Here is a 25,000-nt window from a genome sequence, read left to right on the forward strand (position 1 = left end):
TAAGGGTGTTCATGTGAGTTTTCACCAGAATACTATATGACTGGCTGATGAGGCAAAATAAGTTGTTTTGAGCAGGATAAACTCCCTGAGCTATATCAGCATCAGAACTTGTCTCACTGTGAAGTGAGACACCTCCAACACAACAAGGCTGCTTCTACCAGACAGAACCCTGACCTATAGAAAGGGTGTGGATAGCATCCCTTCTCTAGATTCCCTAAGAGTGTTGAGTGCAGCCTGCCATGAGCATAGTGGAAGCTTCTTTTCGCTTTGCAGATGCCATTTGTTTCTAGATTTCTCTGTTACGGGTCAACTTTATTGCCTATGGAGCGGTGAAACTATTTGGGTGGAGTTTTGATGTGTGGATCTTAAGTCATCCTTTCTGGCTGTAAAAATGACCATATGGATATTTGCTTTTTGTAGAAAATACACATCTGACATTCTGAACTTCAAAGTAAAGGAAGAGTATCAAGTTGTTAACAATTAAGGACATACTCTGCTAGAGGAAAACCTGATCTATGGACTTGTTCTGACAAACCCAGTTTTTTCAAATATGTCTTTTGGAAGCCTTCTTCAGACTTTGTTTAAAGAATTTACTTTGTCAAGTCAAAATGCTTACATTTAAATCTTCCTTAGATTTCTTTAGTGAATGTTGAAGTGTAAGTGTACAGGGCAAAAAGGACACAGTGACGTTATTGAGATTTCTTTTGAACTATTGTTGAAAAAAGCAAGCTGGGCTTATGACACCAAATATGCTGTAAGCAACTTTTTGAGGCAGAGCTCTTGAACTGCTTTTGGAAGTGAACTGCTGAGGCCCATGCTGCAAGCTCTGGCATAGTGCCTTCAAGGGAACTCCATTTTCGTTGCTTTCCAGAATAGCTGGAAGCAGCAGCTCTGTGCAAGTGCGAATGTTACCTGACTCAACAGTCCAAAGTTAGCTTCTGAATGTGCTTTCTTGTAGTTCAAACACAGAGTGAAAATGGCTGTAGATAGTGTGTCTTGGGTGACGCTACCTTAAACATGCCTGAAGTTCCTCCCTCAGTCCTTAGTTGAATAGCACTAAGTTAAGACCCCGAGTTGTTGATCCTGTATTACTAAAATTCATTCTTGTAGGCTATGTCTTGCCCCTTACCTTTTATGGAAGAGGGGGGGAAAAAGTATCAAATCAAATGCTGAATAAAATTCAATAGTAGCAGCTGCTTTACGTAGCATCTCCCATGAATGTGACCTGACTTTTCTCAGGAGACTTATAATAGGTATTTGGTATTGGAACCTCACTGCTGATGTCCCCCTCTTCTGTTCCAGCCTTTCATTCATCCTTAGTTTTGTTTATGCTAGAAAATTGGCTGTAGTACCTGTTTGTCTGTCTTGCCTCTGAATCCATGCAAGTCTCTAGCATAGATAGCTTTGACAGGCTAGTGACATGTAAGTGTTCATTCTTCTACCATGACTGCTGTTACTGTTAGATCTCTCCTCATGGTATATAATTTTAAATCAATACAAAATGAATGCCTTCTGTTACTATTCTAGACCTTCATGTTTAGAAATGTAATCTAAGAGAAGATATGACTCTTACACTTAGTGTTGAAGTGTTGCTTCAACAGTGTCACCCTCAGGAAGCTAAGTTCCCTCAATGATTAGAATAGAGATAGGGTGCCAGCCATGTAGTGAACTTGAGAAAACAGAGTATTCTAGGCTCTGATGTAAATGTGTATATTACCAAAATTACTTCCCAGTGTAACTTCAGTCAATTGAACTATAAAAACAAGCTTGCTGCTTGTGTTAATATAGGTGGTGTGCTTGAGTTTGTTTCTTTTCCCACTAATCCTCTGGATCTGTCCAGGTAAACCATTGCAAGTACCTAGAATTCCTCCAGATGTTCCATAATAGCCATCACATAACTTATAAAAAGTGAGGAATCTTCAACAGGTGCTAAATTGCAGTTGAAGAATCTTAGAACACTTGGATTGCTTTTTTCACAGTATTTACAGGCTGGAGGTGCTGCAGTTCAGCTTTCCCCATGCTCAGCTAAGTGTTTTTCTGATGTCTTTTGTGCCAGCAAGCTTGTTTAGGTAGCTAATCTGTCTGAAAACCAGTATAGCTTAGTTTTTTTCTAGAGCAGCTTCCGAACTGCTTTGCTGCCTAGTTGTTGCAAACAAGTGCTATCAGAAGGAAGGTGTGGGAATATCAGTCAGCCTGTGAGAGGTTCAGTTTTTATCAGCATTGCAGAAACACATGGTTGGGCTTGAGTGTTGTGTGTTTTGTCAGCTCTTTACATGGGCAATAATATACACGCTTCATTTTCTTTTCAGTACACTGCAAGATTTAAAATCTGAAGACCTTGTTTTTATTCTAGACTATTTCTGCTGCTAAGTTTGCCAGGGTTTTCTTGTGCTGTGCCATATGGATTTCAATAAATTTCTTTATGGCAGCGCCTCCTCCGAAGTCTTCTTGCAGGATGCCAAAAAGGCTTTTTGCTAACAAAATGCTGAAATGATGACTTAAAACATGTGGAATACACATATAGAGTCTCAGTTCAGAGGCTGCCACATTGTTCATGTCTATGCCCAGAAGCTGGCACTAAGGCCCTGTGGAGCTTTGGGGAGACTGCTGAAAGGCTGTAAACTTGTTCACTGTTTCTTAGTGGTTAGTGACCTCTTGTTGGAGGAATCTCAGTGCTTGCAATGTCTTAAGAGCACAGAGCTGTGGGCCTGTGGGGACCACTGTTCTTTATAGCAACATGACGTAATTTATAGGATGGTGGGGCCTCAGTTACTTGGTGAAGAGTTCACTGGTTGACTCTTCCAGGTTCAATGCCTGAATATTGTAACAGCTTGATGTACTGGTCCCGAGAGGCTGGGAAAATGTAGGTCTTTTGCCTGAGGAGGTTTGCTGCTGCTGAGAGATAAAAATTAAGACATTTTTCTACCCTTTGTCTTTTTTCTTTAGTAGATGTGTAGTCATCTTTAGTAAATTTGTTTTGTGGGTGTGACAGAGACAAGCACCTTTTATGGTGTGCACTAGAAAGCTTTGGAACTAAGGGTTCTTACCAAACCTTGAATGTGGTTTAACTTGGTAAAGTCATGGGAAGCTATGAGTCCAAATTCCCAGTTAAACAGGTTTAGGTCAAAGGATTATTTTCAGGAGGAAGGAAAGGACTTATTGTGAAAGCGTTTCTGACTTGTTCTGAGGTTGAGCTTCAGGTGACCTGTTTCGTTGTCTGAGGAGACTAGTCATTTCTAAGATAGGTTTGAATATTTGAGTTCAGTTTCCTCTTTCTTTAGGCAACTACTTAGAATTTATAGTTACTATTTAATATTCAAAATATTCTACCTTAATAAAATACTGGTGTTACTTTGTGCAGAACTTGACAGATGTTTTATGTTTAAACTATAATAAAAACACTGAAGTCAAGACGTGGAATGACACTTATTACAGTAATGCTGATCTAACCTAAAAAGCTTCCTTACTCTCCAGCTCTTAAAACAGCTGGCATCATGTATCCCATCCACTGTCCCCATGTATCTCATCTATTTCTGGGTCATAGGGTGTTTCTGCTGATCTAGTTTGGATGTTGTAATTGGAAGCAGCTGTTGGGAGGGTTTGGTTCTGCTTGCCTGGAGTTGCCTGCCTCCATTTCCAGGAACATATTCGTTGCAGGAATATTTGAGTCATTCCTGAGGTGTCTTCCAGATATTTTGCATCTAGTATGCTGGTCTGTGCTGATCATTTTCAAACAGTACATTCTCAAAGCATAATATTGCTGTTGTTAACCAATCTGAAACTACTGGCCTCCATAAACAATAAAGTAACTGGATAAAATCATGGTATTTTAGTTACAGATAAGATTATATGGTTCCTGTGGACATGAAAATGTTGACACTTCAAAAATTCTTGATCTTGTGCTTTTTTCAGAAAGGTCATGCAAGGCAACAGAGTTGGGAATCGCTTTGTGGGAATTAAAAACTTTGGTGAATATTCAATCTCACTTTACAAGACAGGGTTACTGACATAATTACTATAAATTTTCACTTCAGAATGAGATAAAAAGTTGTAGCTAATGTTTCTGGAGCTGATTATACTAAGTGTAAAATACACAGTAGTGCAAGTATTAGTTTCTCTAATTAAAAAAATAAGAATTAATAATTAAAAATAAAATAATAATTAATAATAAAATAATAATAATTGAGAATTAAAAATTTTTTTAAAGATTGAGTTATTTGTTTAGACAAACATGAGACTCCATTACTAAATTTTCTTTAGTTGTTCAGTAAGTGACTGATACAATATTTTGCCTTTTTGCAAGTATTCTGGTCAAAGCATACTAACTGTACTTCTTAATATTGTGCAAATAGCTCACATATTTCAGTTAAGTTATTGCTGTTCTTTCAAATGTGTCAAATTCTAACTCAGTTTAAAAAAAAAGAGTAAAAGCAGGCGCTGTGATATATGAGTTAGCAGTTGTAATTGATGCTTATTATATAAAATAGTCTTCAGGGAAGAAAGTTACTCATCATAAAAGTGAGTGGGTAATGAGGTTAATATGACTGTCTTGCAAATCTTTATGTAATCTTCTCTTAAAGGAAAGGAAACAAAAGAACTGGAATTCAGTTTTGATGTCGTAGTTTTATGAATGCTATAAAAAAACAATATGAGAAATTGTTTTGTAATTGAAGAAAGGCAGCACTATCTCTGCTTATTAACTAGAATCTGTTATACTAACTGTACCAACTATCTTTAAACACAAAGCTATGTTTAACTAGTCCCCTTCAAACAAATGCCTGCAGCAAATCAAAGTCCTCCTGTTAAGGACAACTGCATTTTCACAAAGCCTGCATTCAGCTTTGTGTATAGCACTGCAGAGGATGCCAGCTGAATTTGTGCCTGTAACGATGTGTCTTCAGCGTAATGCTTCTCCTTCCCTGGTCTGCTCGCATTGACGTTGCATTTACGAGACTCCAGGGGATCAAAATGGACAGGGTAGCATCTTGACCTCATTTTAGTCACATTCTCTAAGAAAATGAGTCTGATCCACGTGTTTTGCTCTTCCTTAATTTTTGGCCTGTTGGCCATTTTGGGGTATGTTTTGACAGAGATTTAGGTGTCTTGGATATTATTGTTCCCCTAAGTTTCTTGAATATGTGTTGCTGGCTAAAGAGGGAGAAATCTGTACCAGTGCTCCCTGTGAAGGAGAGGAAGCAATCTGAGCTGGATGTCTGTTGCTATTCTTACCCCCTTTTTGCTCCCTTTTAGTGTATTAATTGTTGAGGAGAGGGATGTAGAGGACAAATGGCACAGATAGGTAAGGACACATGCTTTGATTAACTGTTTTGGAGTAAGTTATTCTGGAAGAAAAAGCCATCTGAGAAATAGGACAACTTAAGAGGAGTCTTCTGGATTTGATCAGATGAGCAAGATGAGTGAGGGGATAAAAACCATACAGTGTTTTTCACCCATGAGCATATTTTTAGGTCTCAGTTTATTGGGCTGAAGAAGGAGATGGCAAGAGAAAATAAAGACTAATGTAGAGAGATCAAGGATTCCTGGTTCATTATTGTTTTTTCTTCCTCCCTGCTGTGTATTTGCAAAGATATCTTTCCTGAAAACATTGTCCATGGAGATGAAAACCCTTTTTTGTGCTGGCACCTGAATATCTTTCTTACTCTTGCAGATCTGGATAACCACTCTGTGCTTCACAACTTTACAGAAAAGTTAACATGATGCTTATTGTGTCAAAGTCCTATTACAGGAACACTCTCCAGCTCACTCCTCTGCTGGGTGGAGCTGAATGTTGTGTTTAAATCCGTTGGGGACTAGAGATAATGTTGTATTTCTTGCACAGTGGACCTGCTATGTAAGCTGTGAAACTCTGGAGAAGTTAGTATTGGTACACCTAGAAGCCAGTCACTCACACAACTGTTTTACAGCTCCAGGTACAAGTTCCTGTTGCTACATGATCCTAATCACCTAGGATCTTAAAAGTTATTTAACTGCCTACTCTTCTTTCCCTTGACCAGATATTTAGGCTGTTGGACAAGATACCATTGCTGATACTAACAAGAATTACGATTCCTGCTCCTACAGTTCTTCTGACTTAATCTAATTGCTCCCTAACCTGGCTCTACAAAAATAATCCTGGCTCCAACTGGAAGCCTGCCATTAAATGGAGCACAGAATCGTGGGCGTCATTATCTGCAAGTGGGCAATGAGCTTTGAGAACTGCTTACTTTGATGACGCAGCCACTGAGATTCATTTGTTTGTGCCCTTATCTGCTCAAGCATGTTGGAAAAGGGCAGTTTCCTAGGAGTTTATCTGCAGCAGAGGTGAGGAGTGATCCATAGCATGGAGGCTAGACAATGCTGTCAGCCTTCTGAGTGAAGGTATGGCAGTACGTTATTGAGCCAGTTAAGTTTTCACTTCTCTTCCAACCTGTTGGACTACAGGAAGAACTGATTAAAAATAGACTTTCATATATGTCATCAGCTGTATTGCTGCAATGGGGATTACCAGTGGGTGTGGTAAAAAGCTGACCTGTATAAATGGATAATACAGCTATTGACAACACCCTGCTTGGCTCTATGTGAACCTATCTCTGCTGTAGGATGACGAAGGTTTCTACTGAAGGACAAACCTGTATTTATCTTCTGACCCCAAAACAACTTCGCACTGTGAAGATTAAAAAGATAATAATAATCACAGTACATATATGAAAGTATGCTTTTTTTTGAGCTTCATACAACAGGGTTCTTGCTGCAGTCTTATTTTTATCATAGTTATAAATGAGGACAATTTAGAAACTAGATATGACCCAGATTAATACTTCTTATGAAAATAAGTCAGGCTGCATAAATTAAGGGTAGAAAAATTTATTCTGTATGAAACTTCATGTCAGGTGCTTTACTGGTAAAATTAGAATCTATGTTCCTCTGTTTTTGAAACCGGTCTGAAATAGGTGGAGTTAAATGGCAATAGCTTAAAACTTATCGCTTTCAAGGTCTTTCTGGTCTCTGGCAGAATACTTGCTCTGAAGCAGCCTCTCTGGACTGAGTGTCATTTGCACAGTATCAGACTGTACTTGCTTTGTTTGTAACGTATTTCTTTTCACATTGTCTGCCTTTCAGCAGGCCTGAATTTTGCTAGAATTGTATCTTTATTGCATGGTGAAGAATTTGAGAGCAAACTGACCTCCCTGAGCTTCTTCCCGCTACAAAATGTTGCAGAGTACTTTTAATAAGTTTGTCTTTAAGATTTGAGGTCTGTGGTAGTGTGAAGTCTTATCTTCATGATCTTAATAGAAATGTTGTTCACTGACAGTTATTGATGACTCAGTATACTGCTTTGACTGGTTGGGTCAGGTTTTTTAATTCCAAGTTTCTTTCTTTGACTTAGTCTCTTTGAAAAGATGTTATCAAGGCTTCTGAAAATGATTGGCCGCCCTAAAATCCTTCTGGTTAAAGAATTTTCAGTAAAAAGGAGCGTTGTCACTGTCCTGATTATTTGTAAGGATCTTATTGGTTGGACATAGTTGTTTTGACTTTTCAAGTATGTGTCAGCTGTTGCACAAAGTACAAGAAGTGGCAGCTTCTCTTTGTCACAGTGAGACACTACTTGTTAAATTGCAACTTCTAGTAAAATATAATTGTCACATTTCTCAATCCACTTAAAGAGTGTAGGTTAATTTATAACTCATATTGCAGTGAAACATTACTATTGTGTATTTGAAATTTTTCACAGATTGTAGTATTGATTTTGCACAAACTTACCTGTCAGCAGTCCTGAATTAATTTGGACTTCTTCCGGTATTTAACTGCATGTAGAAGAATAGTCTGTTTTATTGCTTCGTAAGGTTTAGTATAGGCTGTAATCAGGTATACTAGCACTTCAGTTTATGTGCTCCTGAGAGCATGTACATGTATTGTAATCTGAACGCAGCAAACTGAGCTGCTCTCAGTTGATGGAATTCAGAGGAATTTTATTTATATTACTTGTCTGAAATACATAATAGAACAAGTAAGCACAACTTTCGTTATATGTGTTTCCTTTTAAGAGAAAAGTGCAAAGGCAAACCAATGTGGAGTAGTTCAAAATGCAGTAAAGTAGGTTGAAAATGTACACATGGCTTGGAGCTGTTTTCATGTTCTTGTACTCCCTCTTGAGTAAAGAGAAAGCAATGGTTCTTTTTAAGCAATGATGGCCAAAACTGAAATGGTTTGGGTTGTTTTTTTGTTGTTGTTGTTCTCATCCATCTCTGTTTTAAAAGAACTTGTAACATAATGTTAGTTGTATTTCTTTGCTACATCTCTATAGTTACTCATGCTCATTTCACTTAGATAACCTTTCTGGGAAAAACAGCTGAAGTGGCTTAATTTTCAGTTGCATGTTCAGAATTCTTTGACAACAGAATGGGTGCTGTTACTGACATGATCTGGAGACTTTTTCATATAGGTTGTGGGCTAACCTTGGTAGGCAGCTAAGCACCACAGAGCTGCTTGCTCGCTTCCCCCTTGCCAGTGGGATGGGCGAGATATTTGGAAAGGAAAAAGTCCCCAGCCAGTCCCCTGAGCAAGGACAGCCCCAGCAAACCTCCCTGTGGGCTGTTAATGCTGAGCTTGTGGGATGGGGTATCCCGCTGGTCAGCTGTCCCCACTGCTGGCCCACCCCCGGTGTACTTGCTGGCAGGGCAGCGTGAGACCCAGAAGCAGCCTTGATACTATGTTAGCACTGTTCAGCAAAACATCTAAAACATCTGTCTGTTATCATCACTGTTTTCATCGTGAATCCAAAACACGGCACTACGCAAGCTACTCCGAAGAAATTAACTCTGTCCCAGCCAAAACCAGTATGCTTTTTTACTGATATAAGTTTTCAGAAAATTGTTATGCTTCATATTCTGATTAAGCTGTACATAAGGTTGATTCATTATGCAGGAGGATGTAATTTTACTATGAGTTTGTCAAATGATCGTGGTGGGTGAAAGCAGTGATGTAGTGATGTCTTTTTGCTGCACTGTGTTATTATCTGATAGTTCTGTATATAAATTGTGCTGCCATGTGAATGTGCTCTTTTTGAGTTTTCTAATTAACAAGATCTGCAATAGATGTCTCTTGTGTTTACATGTCCTCTAATGCGTCGTTGTGTTTTTTGGACATCAGAGCTCGTTTTGATCTTAAATCTCTGGAGGAGGGTACATTTTGTCACTGTGCAGTGACTTTTTCATGTCTTAAGAACTGTGCAAGCAGACAATCTTTTGTCTTCATATAACACAAATACCCTTATGTTGCTCTTGGGATAGTGGCGGAATGAAATGAAGCTATGGGAAGATAGTAGTTGGAGAGGTGCTAAAACTCTAATGTGAATTTTTAAAAAAAGCTTTGAAATTGTTGCTTTTCATACGTGTGCACATGCACATTATACTGTATGTGAATTAAGTATCATAGAGCCCCCTGGAATTAGTGAGGTCCAGAGATTTGTGTTTGAGGGACTGAGGCAACTTTTCCAAATATATGGAATAACTGCACTTGTAGCCTAGGAAGGCAGGTTGGATCTTTCTACTGTGCATAAACTAGATTATTCTTTTGGCTCCTGATTGACTTACTGGCTATTTTTAGGTTTTAAGTGACACGCTCACTTTTCTCTGAAAAAATATACTAGCTAATCCCTGCTTCTGTGTCTTGGTGCTTGCTATTTAAGCTGGAAATTCCCTCAAATGTCTGTTTAATTTCCTTGCAGCTGTTATATCTCATGTTTTCCTGTATGGTGTTGACTCACTGCAGCTTCCTTTTTTAGTTCTCACTTAATAAACTAACAAAAATTATTGACAAGTACTGTGTCTCTTAAAAAAAACCGCTACATGCCAAAGTGTAAATCCTTTCCCTTAATTGATCTTGTATGCTGTAAACCCACTTGTGCCCTTTGTAAGTGGTGAATGCTTTCTTTGCTCATGCTACAAAAAAAGATAAAGTTCAGTACAATTTGTGGGATTGCCAGTGAAAAAGCAGGTAGCTTTCACTGAAGACAGCAGAACTGAAATTAAGTCCCAGACTTGTAGAGTTTTAAAACAAATTCAGTTTAAACAGTGCATGTGGGAGGAAGAAAACTAATGAACCAATATTTTTCTTCTAGATTTTTTCATTTTATACGTGTGAATTTTCTACAATCCAAAGATGGCGGCTAATAAGCCTAAAGGACAGAATTCATTGGCTTTACACAAAGTCATCATGGTTGGGAGTGGTGGTGTAGGAAAATCTGCTTTAACACTACAGTTTATGTATGATGAGGTAAGAATCTGAACCAGAAATTGTTTCAGGAGATGTCTGCTACATAGTGTTATTAAACATTTGCTATTTGTTATTCTCTGAAAGGGTCTAAATGTATATGATGTGGTATGAAAGTCAGCAATTAAATTGAACAGCATTATTTTTTGAGATTAGTGATTTGCCCTCTAGAGATACCTATGAAGGTATAATTGTGCATTTTTCAGACTTCAAAGCAATTAGATGCTCTGTCATGTTATCAGTACATTTGTCATTGTTCACTAGAACTTATTTAGGTTTATTAGCTCAAAGCTTCTTCACTTAGGTGAGTTGCATGATGCCTGAAATGATAACCATTTTTTTCCATGTTTTGTTGGGGCTGTTGTTGAAGGAAGGAAAGAAAATCTGTTTCTTGTTTCCCAACTTTTTGCTAGTGAAAGTCATTCTTTTTTGATTAAAAGGCAGAAGTTGTGGCTTCAGTGACCTTTAAAAATTGATACTAAACATATTCAAAGTCAGGACTGCCTGATAGCATAATGGAACCAAGCCAGATGTTGTGCTTGACCAGCAGCAGAGGCTTAGGGTAGTGCACAGATGTTGATATTTTGCATTACCTTTAAAATTTCCTTGTAATGCCTAAAGAAAGCACAAACCTGTGAACTATTTGATCCGATAGAGAGCCTGCTTTAACTATACTCATTTGGGTTTGTCACATAGCCTAAGTACGTATGTTTACTTATTAGTTACTGTAACCATATAAGGTGTTTGTTATATGCAAATGGAAGTATTTACCTTGTACAGCCATGATTTTATACCATGAAGGTTTTTTGGTTTTTTTTTTCCTAGTTTGTTGAAGATTATGAGCCCACCAAAGCAGACAGCTACAGGAAAAAGGTGGTTCTGGATGGGGAAGAAGTCCAAATTGATATATTGGACACAGCAGGGCAGGAGGACTATGCTGCAATTAGAGACAACTACTTCCGAAGCGGAGAAGGCTTTCTTTGCGTCTTCTCTATTACAGAGCTGGAATCCTTTGCAGCAACTGCGGACTTCAGGTAAATTATAAGGCAAGCTAATTATTCTAATTACAGTGAGATAATGACAAGTGATTTGTTTTGTAATATCCTTATGATAGTCCAGGTTAGGTGACAGCTCTTACTGTAGCCAGATAATGTTTTGAACATTTGCCTAGCCATGCCTTTGCTATCTCTACCACTTGAGATATCTTTGCTGCTGTGTTTCTGAATACCAAAAAGGCTATTGCCACCGAGCAATATAGCAATGTTCAGAAGGCTTCTGCCTTTTGTAAATCAGTGTTGCTTGGCACTTGCACTAAGAAGCAATATTTGTGAGAAGGCCTACTGCTATCCAAAGTAATGGATCTGAGAAAAATTGCTTATAGATTGTATGGTTGCTTGTACTGTATGTACAATACTGCATACTCTCCAGAGTTGTCTTTTTTAGCTCTTGCTTAATATAGAGGATTATGTTGTGTTTTTCTTAACCTGTGAAGCACCACCTGGAGCAAAAGGACAGCTGTAGCATGTACAGCTGTTTCGTGCTAGAATACTTCATAAAGATGATGTGACCAGATTAGAGTTGAAAACTGTGCAGAAGAACCGTGTCTGGTGATGTCTGTCTGCAGTCTTAGATGATGTGAAGTATGTGCATTGTCTTCTGGGTGAGTGAAATGCGTAGTAGCAACAACACAAATAATTTTACCTCTTAAAAATTATTTTCTGAGCAACAGAAATGAGAAATATCTTTCCATATTCTGTAGTAGCTATGCATTTTGTGTGAAGGACTGCTGTAAGTCTGTTGCTTCAGTTTTTCTTGGATGGAATTTTCTCTGCAAAAGATACTGATGTAAATTTTTGAATTTACAAGACAAAGGTTTGGCATAGAGTTCTGCATATCATTCACCCTTCCCATCCAAGTCAGTATTTTACTTAATAGGGAGCACTGTGGTAAAAAACTAAATTTCAGACTGGATCTTTCCAGTGTAATAAAGATTTAACAGGGCAGGGTTTTTTAAGATGCTTTTCAGGCATGCAGCATATTATAATCTGTGTAATGGTAAGAAACTATTAAACAAGCAGCAGTATATTACAGGTGCTTGGTTTTGGTTGAGAGGTAAAGCCTATTTAAAGCACTCATCACCGTATTTAGAAAAAAATAAGGACAAAAGAGACCAGAATGGTGTTGTGTTGTGTTTTGTTTTATGAGTTCAAAGCGTAGCAAAATAGGAGAGGAAATAACCTTTAAGATAAAAGGAAACAAGTCTTAAAATAAATTATCTGCATCCCACTGATATAAGGCTTCTCAGAGATGCTGTCGCATTTCTATTAGCACTAAGTATCAGAATACGTTTAATATCTCTGAGGGAGGAGGAAGAGGTATGGAGAGGGGAGAAAGTGAGCTTTTCCTCTTCTGGCGTCCTTTTCTATATATTTCTGTCTCTGTATGTATATATTTTGAGAGGTAGGGAGGGGCAGGGGCAGGGGCAGGCCTTGGTTGGTTTGCAGGCTTATGCTAGGTATTGTCAGTCCTGGAGAACTGTTTAGTATGGTTGGGTACCTCTAGAGTGCAAAATGACCTATTCAAATCTGTTTAAAATCCTGTTAATGCTTTAAAATACATTATATTCTATGGTTCTAGAGGAAGTCCTGATTTTCCAGCAAAGGTGAGTCTTGACAATACACATGCTGAAACAGCAAAATAGAAGGAAAGAATCTCTTCAGTGAAGATACTAAAACTCTCCTGAATCCTAATATGAAAGTGCCATCCAAATTGTCTTTGAAAATGTAGAAACCTAAATGCTAAAATGTAACTCAGAAAAAGTACATTCTTCTCTCTGTACAAGTAACCTGTATCTCTTGAAGGTACAGTTAAAATACCTTTGGCATTGTTGAGCAGCCTGAGGGAGTACTATTTCAGAGGCAGGTATGAAAGAAAGTGACAAGAAGAATTTGGATGGTTGATTGTGTCAATGGAATTTTGCTCTGCTGGAACTGCAGAAGTCCCAACAGGAGAGCTGTTTGCTGCTGTTCAGTGTTCCTGATGGGGTTCGCGGTGTGTTCTGAAATCCCATTGCTCCCTATATATATATATATATATGTGTGTGTGTGTGTGTGTATATATATATATATATATATATGTATGTATATATGTATATTCAATAGAAAGCAGACCTGCAGTGGCTAAACTTTTAAATATTTGAAAGGCAGCTTGATAAAGTGTGCTCTTGCTTTGAGTACAATTAGTCTGGCTCTAGTGATTCTTTTTAAATTCTAGATTTCAAGATGGCTTATCGTTAATAAGGTATTTCTTGTTTAGGAGATATCAGTCTTCAGAGAGGGCTCAAAGGAGAACAGTCATCTGGATCACTGCTAGATTAACTCTTTACATGGTGAAATAGTTTGGCATTGCCTGAACAATTAGTGTCAAAAGCTCCTAGTTTTTAGCAGAAGTCTTATTTGCACAGATAACTGCGGTGACACACTAAGTTACTTCTGGCCACCCTTCCTAATCCACTGACTATTTGAACTACTCTTGACCCTATTAAAATATTTGAACTGATAGTGTGAGGCAGAGGAAGAATGTTGTTTGAATTACACCTCAGAGATGAATGTGGTCTTACAACCTGCCTGAAATACCTATTTGCTGTTTTTTAAAAAAAATTTGGGGCTATCTGCAGTTTCTTATCCCTGTGAGTAGACTTCCTCCACAAGACTGCATGCTTTTCTGAGCTTGTTATAACACTGGACACCCAATCAAGGCTCTTTAGAATATCAGTTAAATTAACTCTTTTCAGCTTCTCTCCATTCAGCTTTAAATCTGGCAACAGGTTTCATCTCAGCCAACAAAAGGAATTTATTTCTCTGTGCTTTTTTTCAGTCTTTCAGAAATTACTCCACTATAAAGGGCTACATTTCAGTACTGAATTTATACTGCTTTCTAAGACAAAACAGAGAATATCCCTCTTCCAGAAAACAAACAAACAAAAAAACCCCCAAACCCAACACATTCTTTTGAGTGCTTTTAATGCATTTTCAATTAGAAGAAAACTTTGATTATTTTTTTCAGCGTTGAAGATTTATGTACCAAACCATTTGCTGTGCTGATTTTTATTTACAACTTTAAAACCTTCATCCTAGTAGTTCAAACAGTAGAAGGGTCCGCCATTAAAAATCTAATGCATGTGCTATTTGTATCTGTACGCTGGCGCTTAACTGAATCTCTGCAGAGACTGAATATAATTGACTTGCAAAAGATTCCTGAATGGAAGAGATTTTCTCTTGCTATGCTGTAGACCATTTTATTAGCTTTAAAAATGTCACAGGCATTTTTTCAGGAAAAAATCAAGAGCAAAACTGAAATTTGAACAGCTTAAAGACTGCAGTCACAAACAGTAATATAAAAACAATGGTAAATGCTTTAATCAAGTAACACCTGTAGTAAAGGGAAGGACTTAATAATATAAATTCTCACCTAAAATAATCCTGTTGTACTCTCTTAGTTTGCTAGTGGTGTACCTCCTCCTTTCCTGGAGGACTAGTTGTCTGTCTTTGCTTCATTCTGTATAGTATCATGATCAGGTTTAAGATTTTAATCTTATGTAAACTTCATAAAAGGAGTAAGTGGGTTTTCACTGTGAGGTGGAAGAGTATTTAATCCAAGTTCTTATTTTTGTGTTCTAATAATAGTACTCCTTGCGAAGTTTAATTTTCTTTTTCTTTCTCTCTCTTTTTTTTTTTTTTTCCTCCAGGGAACAGATCTTAAGAGTGAAAGAAGATGAGAATGTTCCTTTTTTGCTAGTTGGTAACAAATCAGATTTGGAAGATAAAAGGCAAGTTTCAGTAGAGGAAGCAAAAAACAGAGCAGATCAATGGAATGTTAACTATGTGGAAACTTCTGCAAAAACACGAGCTAATGTTGATAAGGTAATAACTGGCATCTTTATACAAAGAATCGCCCCATCAGTTTTTAATTTACACCTCTTTTCTATAGGTCATGCTCTATATGTTCATTATTTTAGCAGTTTTTTCGTGAAATTTGATTCATGTACTTTTCTCTCTTAGCTTGTGATGAATGTGTGACTCAGTAACTTCATGTAGAACAGTAAAAAGGTTAGGTATAACAAGTTTATCCCATCCCAAACTGCAAGGAGTCATTATACAAGACCTTACTTCATTAAAAATTTCTTGAGGCAGCAGTTTTGGCCTAGACTTCTTACTGCATTTTCTATAACTAGAAGCCAGTCTGCTTCTGAACAGTGAGGAATGCTGTCTGATCCTCAGCCAGAATGAAACAGCTTATGAAAGTAGGTAAGGGAGGGATTGGAGCCCTCTCTACCCTCATCTAACCAGATGCCTGGTGGTGTGTTGCTTCGATGAAGAATTGTTGAACCCTGTTCAACTTTGAACAGCCTAGAAGCACCTCATGAGTTTTCAGGGATAAAACCTGGTTTAGAAAGTCATGAGATAAAAGACAGAATCTTAGTCTCCAATAAGATAAATGATAGATTAGTTGTGATTACTTAATCTATAACTCTAAAAGACAGGATTTCTTTGAATACAGAAGCCAAGATAACAGCCTTGTAGAGTGCAAGAGTAACAGACGTATGGCAAAAGAAATAAGTAGTTTAGTTCGATGTGCCAGCCTTTCCTTTCAGAGCTATTGGCAGACTTGATCACACATTGTAAGGATTTTTATGTTACAGAGTTTTTCATATGAGCTGTCAATTGCAGCATGGCAGCTGTGATGCAAGTTCTGTTTTGCAGTAAATTAAACTTGACTGTTGACTTCCTGAAGAAATTGATTGTTCAAGTAAGAACTTTATGCTGTTCTATAGAGAAAATTAAGCCAATTAAATGCAGTAGAACTCAGTCTCGTTGAATATAGCTTGTGGGGTTTTTTGGTTTGCTTGGGCTTTTTGGTGGTGTTGCTATAAAGACTATTAATAGTACATCTTTTAGTTTTGGTGCATGATTGCAGTCAACATCCGTTTATTACAGTCATGTAGAAGTTCCCAGCTCTTCAAAATCTACTTCACCATCCTTTAGCAGCTGGAAAAAAAAGTGTATGTACATGTATTTTTAATAGCTCTCTAGTCAATAGCTTTTGAAGATGCAATAGGCTACTACAGAGCTGAGTCATTTTTGGAGCTGGTGGCATTATGGATCCAGATTGGCATGTTTCATATAGAATTAAGGTTTGACAGGTCACAAATGAGGATTTGTCGGTACTAGTAAATACCAGTTATTCTTAGTTACTTGGAGCATTTGAAGTTACGGGGCTTGTTATGTGAATTTAAGTTACTATTCTATAAGGAATATGGCTTCTCTGAATTCCAGTATAGTAGGTTGCCCAGTTGGGGAAAGCTTCCACTCACTTTGGTAAAGGTGCGCCACCACGCATCTTCTTAGGAGGTTAAGTGTGCCAGGCACCTAAGTACTGTAGTACAGGATCAGTGCTTAAGCAAGTCGACAGTTGCACAGATTTAAGTACAGGCAAGTAACTTAACTCCCATTTAAAAATCTGAAAGCAATCTTAGTTCTTGATGGCAATGCTTAGTTACATTGATTTTCCTCGTATCCTGTGTAATGGAGGTTGATGTTTTGGCTGCAGTCAATATGAGATTAGTGTCATTGCAAATAAAAACCTACTGAGCTCCACAGAGGAGCTTCCCAGCCCCTGCACTGTCCATGTTTTACATAAGTGGATCAAGTCCCCTGACAAAGATCTAGATAACATCTCCCAAGGAAAAAAAGCCTTAGAATTGCTCAACTGATTTCCTACAGTAAAATAATAAAGATGAAATTATTATCTGCTGTAGCCTTCTATGAGTCTTCTCAGTAAGGGTGACAGAGCACTGGAACAGGCTGCCCAGGGAAGTGGTGGAGTCTCCTTCTCTGGAGACATTCAAAACCCGCCTGGACATGTTCCTGTGCGACCTCACCTAGGTGTTCCTGCTCCAGCAGGGGGATTGGACTAGATGATCTTTTGAGGTCCCTTCCAATCCCAAACATACTGTGATACTGTGAGTCGAGATCTGCTTTTCAAGTGAGTAAAGTAGCCTTGAGCAGTCCAATCATAAAGCCTTAACTGACAGTGGGATCTCTGTTAAGTCATTGGTGTATCTCCAACTTCTGAATTTTTGTTTCCAAGTAAACCACTTGATGAACATGAAGTTCATATGTACTTGTAGATTTTGATATCGCAGTTGAGATTACGTGATATTAAAAAATGTTTATATAGTTGTATGATTGATAACTTTGGTTTAATGGAGATACTGACCTAACAATTTTTTCCTTCAGTCACTTTGTGTTTAGACTTCTATATTGGACATACCAGCCATGGAATGCTGCTCCATTAATATGCCTCTAGAATTGGATATTGTACTTTTTCAGCCATTACAGTTCAGCACTGAAAATACTTGAAATGTAAACTGATTTCCTTGAGTCTCCTTAGTAGGATATAGATAATACATTTTAAAAAATCCTGGACAGTGATGACTCTCATTTCAATCCTTGTGGAAAATTCTGACAGGGTCCATAAGCAAAAATCAGAAGACAGGCAACGTTATGATACCGTGAAAGAAACAAGTTTGCATCATATCAACTTGGCCTTCAAAACCAGTGTAAGATTTGTTGGGTTAATATTTGTTTGCTTAGACTGCTTGTGCATAACCTACTTCATTCTAACCAACTAAAATGGATGTTATCAGTGAGAGCTTAAATTAAGTCTTATGTCCATGTCTGTTTTGGCATTTACATTATTACATCTTTTTCAGGTGTTTTTCGATTTAATGAGAGAAATTAGAGCCAGAAAAATGGAAGACAGCAAAGAAAAGAATGGGAAGAAGAAAAGAAAAAGCCTAGCCAAGAGGATCAGAGAAAGATGTTGCATTTTATAATCAAAACCCTGAATTCCTTTCCTACCCTGACCATACTAATAAAAACCATAATTTATAAGCATGCCATTGAAGGCTCAAGTGACTGAAATTACTCTAACATGTTGGAAATTGTAATTACCGCAAAAAGCATGAATTGGAGCTGCACTGAAAGTCAAATTCACTGAAAAAAATGATGTGGCTTCAAGAGAAGCAAAGTTCAGTCCATTTCATAATTGCCTACCTTCTCACATTTCTTCTGAATGTAGTGTTTCATAGTCTTTTCTTTAATGGTGAACAGAGGGGGGAAGTATTACTTTGTGGGTTCTTGTAAAGCATACTTTTTTATCACTGGTAATTGTCAATTCATCTTGTCTTTTGTTGCCTTGAAAATTACAATTGTGGACGTGATACCTAACAAAGCAGTATGCAGTTGTTTTGCCATTGAGTTATGCAAATTAGAAAAGAATAATGTATATGCGAACAGTTATGTTATGGGGAAAATATATGTGGTTCCGCATTACCTGATTAACCTGGAAGAGGGATGTAATCCTTTACATTGAAACATTTGAATATGCCTTAATTTTAAAACCTAAACATAGCAGGTTGCTTAATCAAGGGTGTATTTTCAACTTTGTTGCAGCAGTGCGAGACCGAGACCATCTTGTCTGGGGAGCGCAGTGATGTGAATGATTTGCTAACTAGCTGTCTGCTAGCCGTGTCTGTTCTTTACCTGTGTGCCATACTCTGGTATTGTGAATAATACAGGGCACAGGGCCAGAATACATGTAAGACTGAAGTCATAAGCCTGTGGCACATCTGAGCCTGGAATGGTTGTTTAAAACTTAACACGCTGATACCTTGAAACTTCCCTTCTGCGAGTAGGTTTTTGTCTACATGTTCCTTGGCTTTTATCTCCCTGGAGTTGGGTGGAGTGGAGCTGACTCAGTAGTGCTACTGTGTTTTGAGTTAAGGTGTTGTCTGGGAAATTCTGGTGTCATCAGCTAAATTCTTTTGTGTTCCTAATACTCAGCTATGGGAACATGGTGTGTTATGCTGAAGCTCTTTGCAGGTTTTGTACAGCTTATTCTGCTTTATGTTGATTTTCAAATGGGGAACATTGTAGCTACTTTTTCTAGTTAATGTTGATATTAAACAATGGAACATGCTTTGCAACACAGAAACATTTACCATGTGCATCCAAAATCCCCAAACAAAACGTACTGCCTCAATTGCTTCAGAACAGCAAGAATACTAGCACACGGTTAGTATGCTGCATCCTCACTGAAAATGGACCAGAATGTTTGAGGGTTTTGGACTCTTCTGGGCTAAGACAGGCTAGATTAATTCCACAAACTGTTATACTTTTTATACATGTGTAAGCCTATAACTGACAATTTAAAATGTGTTCAAGCAAACTAGGTAACAAATATTTAACTTCAATGCTAACAGACATTTTAGGGACTCAAGTCTTAGAAGTTATATTTGTCATGTTAAATATTTATCAATAGGAATTTTGTATGTGCATTTAGTAGACTGCCAAGTGCAGAATTAAAGTTACTCATGTAACTGTGGCAAATAAGCCAGTCTTCATCTTACTGTGTACTCATTTGGGTCTATTTAACCAGGGAGTCTAACCACTAACATTGTGACTTTGCTTTGGAACCTGTATACTGGGAACTGAGGTGTTATGAAGCCACTGGACACATGAAATTTGTCTTGGCTGATGCCTTATCCTGTCCTTTTATTTGCTATTTGAGCCATTGAAAGATGAATAAACTTCCATTTTTTTTAAATACTTGTGCAGTGTTAATTGATACTTATATTATTAGTAAACTTTGCTGTTGCTGATGCCAGTTGTCAAGCAGTTAAGCCTAAATATTCCAGAAGCCTTTTTTTTGTGTGTGAACAAAATTGTTGGTTAAACTTAGTCTGATAAAAAGCTACTTGGTAAAAGCTGGGACTATACATGTGCTACCTTTTATCCAGAGCTAATTTATCCCTACTTGCTCTAACAAAGCTTATCAGAAACCAGACCAATAAATTGAGGTAAGCTTGTTTCAAAAGTATTTTTCCATAATAATGGAAAGTGAGATTTAACCTTTGCGAGTTTGAAATAATAATAAAAATGTGTTCTGAATCATTTTCTTTTGGCACACTCAGGGAGAACTTCAGTGTGCTTCCTCCACCTGTAGGGAATATACCTTGAATTGTGTAAGATTTGGGTACATCTTGAGAGAGTCATCTGAAAGGAGTGATACATTTGCATCATAGAGAAGTGTTTGGTTTAGCCCACTTCTCTGTCTGAAATTCCTGGATCAACCTGCTCAGAGCACCTCTGCACCTGAGAGCACTTTTCCTCTCTGTTCCTCCTCCAAGAAGATGAAGATACATCCTTACACTGGCAGGATCGAAGCCTTCTGTGGTATTTCCCTCCAAGTTAGCCTAACATGCTGGCAGTACCGTTGCTACCTTTTGGGAAATGCATTGTACTGTTTAATGAAACTGCAAGCCAGAGAGAGATGCCTTAATTTGTAACAAGCTGTAAAGTTCAGTCTTCCATTACGAACGCAACTAATATAGAATTCTTTTCCTAACTCAATTTTTTCCTGTAACTTCTCATAGCTTTAAAAACTGAATTGACTTTCAAAAATGCTGGATAATAAGTCTGTGGTCTGTTTGGTAGTTTCTGTAGCTTCCTGGTGAGCATACAGTAGCTTAACAACACTGCGATCCAGCAGCTTGCTTTGAGTAGTCTGAAACAGCATCACGATGTGCAGGAAGCACTTTCCCATTCATAGAGACCTTGTTAACATCAGCATGGCACGCTGGATGATCCCCCTGGCAATTCCAGTTGCAGTTGTAATACGGTAAAGTACACTCCCTATTTGAGCCTTATGCTCACTATATTCACCTGCAGGAGCCAAATATTTTATCTACTAATATGTGAAATGGGCTTACTGAAAATCTTGGGTTCCTTTTCTGTGACACCAAGCTTTGCAATGATTCCAGAGTCTGAGAGGGTAGATGGTTTCTGTGTGGTTATACTCCAATGCAAAATGCAGAGCAACAGAGGGACAGCTGGTATTACATGAATGCTTGTAATACTTTTAGCTATACCAGAGCTGGATCAGAAGGTAGGATTGAGCCTACAACAGTTGAGAATTGAATAGGGAAAACTAATTGGTCACCTTAATTTCTAAACTTTCTCCTGTTGCTGTCAGATGTGTTGGCTATTCTAGCCCCATGGATGTGTAGACAGACATGTGTAAACTATATTTCTGTCCAGGGTTGCTCTTGCCAATTTTTGGCTGGGATTTTAACTTAAATAAATGAGTGGGTGTGTTTTTAACAGATGACACAGGAAAGAAACATCTCCTTGCATATTTTTGTGGGAGCTTCAGCTTCTAACTAAAATTGAATGGAGGGAAAGGTGCCAATGCTGCTAATACTGGAGCGTCAGCTCATCTTTATCTAAAAACATTGACCAGACTGGAATGTTTTTCGTTGAGGCTTCATTGTTGAATGCCAAAATACATACCACTTGAGATCTGACCAGGACCAGGCAGGTGCCAAGACACTTCTCACTTTCAAAGAGATCCTGGCTGCATCTAAGCAGCCATGCTATGGAATTGTTTTCCTTCTGGTACTCATTTCTAAAAATGCTTGTGCTGTTTCCCATGTCAAAAACATACTAAAATGCAAGAACCTGAGAACAACAGTGCTCCATCAGAGAGAAGGTCCATCTGGCCCAATGCCCTGTCTCCAAAGTGGTCAGCCATCAGTGTCTACAGCAGAGCACAGGAGCAGAGCCAGTCTACTTCTGCCAGGGTTCTGGGGGTGCTCCTAGGCCTCAGTGGCTGAGACCAGGCTCCCCTGGGACCCCCACCCACTGCCACCGTCTCCTGCCAAGGGCCCAGGGGACGTGTCTCAGCTCAGCCTGGGGCCTTGGGTCCCTGCCTGAGCCGTGTTGTAGGTGTGTGTGCCTGTCCCGTCTCTGCCCTGTCCCTGGCTGGGCCTGGGCCCTGCCCTGCAGAGAGCGGCTCTACTGGATGGAGCCCTCAGGGGTCTGTAAGAACTCATCATGCAGAACTCAAGGCACAACACAGAATAACTATTATATTCTTTTCTGTTCTATCCTATGTATTGTATTCTATTCCATGTGCTCACCATGAGTCAAATACAGATGGGAATATTATTTACGTGAAATGCCAGGGGGTTTTCAGCTCCAGAAAAACTTTCAAGTGCACAGAACACAAAGGATACGAGTGGAAACAGGATTTGATTATATTTTATTTTATTTAGGGTTATTTTATGACATTTACTGGCTCTGTTTACAGAGCCGATGCTCATGAGCATTGATACAAGCTCATGTGTAGCCAGGAGCAGGCTGATGCATTCTTCAGTTTACCTTGAAGAAACATCCCCTGCAGTCTGGCAAAGACAAGTTACAGAACTGCAAGAGCAGCATCAGGAATAGAGACCAAGCTGTCCCTGGTTCCTGAAGAGGGAGAATGTGAAGTATGAGTATCAGGAGTGACCATGCACAGAAGAAGAAGAAAAGAAGAATAAAAGAAGAAAAGAAGAATAAGAAAGGAAGAAAAAAAAAAAAGAAAAGAAGAAAGGAAGAATAGGAAGAGAAGAAGAAAAAGAAAAGAAGTAGTAGTAGTAGTAGTAGTACTAATAGTGTGTGATACTGTGAGGTTTTTTCCAAACTATGGCATATAGTGATGGCATATAGTGATGGCAAGCAGATATTTTCCCTTTGAAAACTTGCTAAGCTCTTGTGCTTCTTGGCCAGTGACACCTAACTAGCTTTCTTGTGCCTGACCGGCACAGCGTTCCACACAGGGAGGGTTGAAAAGTGGCAGATCCAGATGGCGCAGCAAGCCAGGGGATCTTCCAAGAACAGCCTGTTTTGCAGCAGCCAGAACCCTGGGGTTATGGAATCCAGGGAAAAAAAGAGCTGGCCCCTACTGTGAAGGTATTTTCAAAACTATGGCATATAGTGATGGCAAGCAGCCATTTTCCCTTTGAAAACTTACTAACAGCTGGCCCCTGCTGCAAAGTTACTCTGGGTAAGACAGCCTGAGAGAGCCAGGGGCTGTGCTCAATGTCACGGAGGACAAGAAGTAACTCCTAGGAGAACCCTTGTCACCCACCCTGGAACTCCAAGAAGCTTTCTCCCCCCAGCTGCAGGGCAGGAAGGCCATCTTCCTGATGCTTGAGCAGCAGGCAGGAACCGAGCCAAAAGGGCCCAGAGGAGCTCTGCAAAGTGGTCATGCTCAATGCTGCAGAGGAAGGCAAAAAACCCCCGGGGACCAGGGCCAATCTGCCCCGGGGGAAAATTCCTTCCTGACCCCAATGCTGGCGATCGGCTGTTCCCTGAGCATGTGAGCACGACCTGGCTCCTTGTCCCACAGGCTGGTCATGCCTCCCAGGAGCTGCTCAAGCCCTATCCTCCCTTGACTTGGAGCCAGATCAGGGGCTTCCAAGAAAGCAAAAGTGCCTCTGGCCACATTGATCTCGGGGGCAAGGATCCTTCCCCTGCCTGCCAGGGCAAAAGAGGCTGCTCCAATTCGTTGAGACCCCTGGCAACATCTCTGTAACCTACTTCTTACCACTGCTGCCCCTGGCTCTGCAGGGGATGAAGACAGCGAGCTCCACAGTGCTCCTCCACAAGTCATTCCTTTGCTCTTACCACTGCTGTCCAGCTGAGAAGACCCCATAGCCTTGGGAACCTCTAGGGGCTGGTGGTTCTACTTACCTCCTGAGGGGCTGTCCCTGCCCCTCAATGGCCATGCACTGGGCACAGCTGCCGGGTGTCCCTGACGTCACTTTTGCCATTCCGACTCTTTGTCTACTGCTTCTGGATTCTTTAAGGATTATTGTTGAAGGTTGCTGCTTGGTTTTTAAGGTTTCTTGTTTCAGGCTGCTTTGGCTTAGGTTGGTTGTTTCAGGTTGGTTGGTAGAGGCTGCTTTGGTGTAGGTTGGTCAAGGCTCTTTGTTCTAGGCTGGTCTTTTGGTTTAGCTTAGTTGAGGCTGGTTGGCTGAGACTGATTGTTTGGCTTGTTGAGGCTCATTGTTTCCAGACAGTTGTTTCTGGTTACTTTTTATACTTTGTAATAGCTTGTTTCTAGGCTGTTTGTTGGTTGGTTGTTTCTACCTTGTTTGAAGCTCTTTCTTTTGAACCTTGGTTGGCACTGGTTCCTTTAGCTAGGATTCTCTGAGTTGTTTGCGGGCGTTTTGTTGAGGCTGCTTGTTTGCAGGTTGTGTGCTTTTGGGCTGTGTCAGGTGGCTTTAGGTTGATTGTTTTAGGTTCCTTGGTTTAGGTTTGTTGGTTTAGGTTGTGAGGTTTGTAAGGCTTGTTAGGTCTGTGGTGGATTGAAGTGGTTTGGTGTCGTTTTAATTTAGATTTCTGCTGTTTGGTTCAGGCGTTTTTTCTATTGCTTGTTTTGAGGAGGTTGGTTGACGTTGTTTTAGGACGGTTCTCTAGGGTTGGCTGTTTGAGTTTGGTTTTAGTGTTTTGGTGTGAGTATCTTGGTTCAGGCTTTTGAGGTTGTTGGAGGCTGTTGTTTTGAGGCAGGTGGTTGGAGGCTGGTTCTTGAAGGCTGGTTGGTTAAGGCTAACTGGTTTAGATGGCTTGGTTGGGTGAGATGACTTTTGGCTGAGATTGTTTGATATCTGTTGTGCTAGGTTGTTATTGAAGGTTGGTCATTTTAGGTGGGATGTTTGATGTTGGTTTCGGTTCGGTTGTTTTCCTATTTGTTTGAGGTTGGCTTAGGATGCTTGTTTTCCGTCATTGGTATTTAGGTTGTTGAGGTGATTTAAGTTGTTTCTTTTCATTAGGTGGCT

The 25,000-nt window shown here is 39.2% G+C and overlaps 1 protein-coding gene across 2 annotated transcripts in view; it reads left to right on the forward strand.

Annotated features, from left to right (window-relative positions):
* The window catches only part of RALA (RAS like proto-oncogene A), a 30,110-nt gene extending 10,169 nt beyond the window's left edge, over positions 1-19,941 (forward strand). For both annotated transcript variants that reach the window (XM_082045457.1, XM_082045458.1), the window contains 4 exons: positions 10,121-10,275; positions 11,098-11,306; positions 15,020-15,194; positions 18,047-19,941. In XM_082045457.1, the coding sequence (XP_081901583.1) occupies positions 10,162-10,275; positions 11,098-11,306; positions 15,020-15,194; positions 18,047-18,169 (621 nt within the window). In that variant the 5' untranslated portion in view covers positions 10,121-10,161 and the 3' untranslated portion in view covers positions 18,170-19,941. The remainder of the gene's footprint in view (positions 1-10,120; positions 10,276-11,097; positions 11,307-15,019; positions 15,195-18,046) is intronic.
* Positions 19,942-25,000: the final 5,059 nt, after the last annotated feature.

This window comes from Streptopelia decaocto (genome assembly GCF_964273445.1).
Source record: "Streptopelia decaocto genome assembly, chromosome: 2".
Taxonomy (NCBI): domain Eukaryota; kingdom Metazoa; phylum Chordata; class Aves; order Columbiformes; family Columbidae; genus Streptopelia; species Streptopelia decaocto.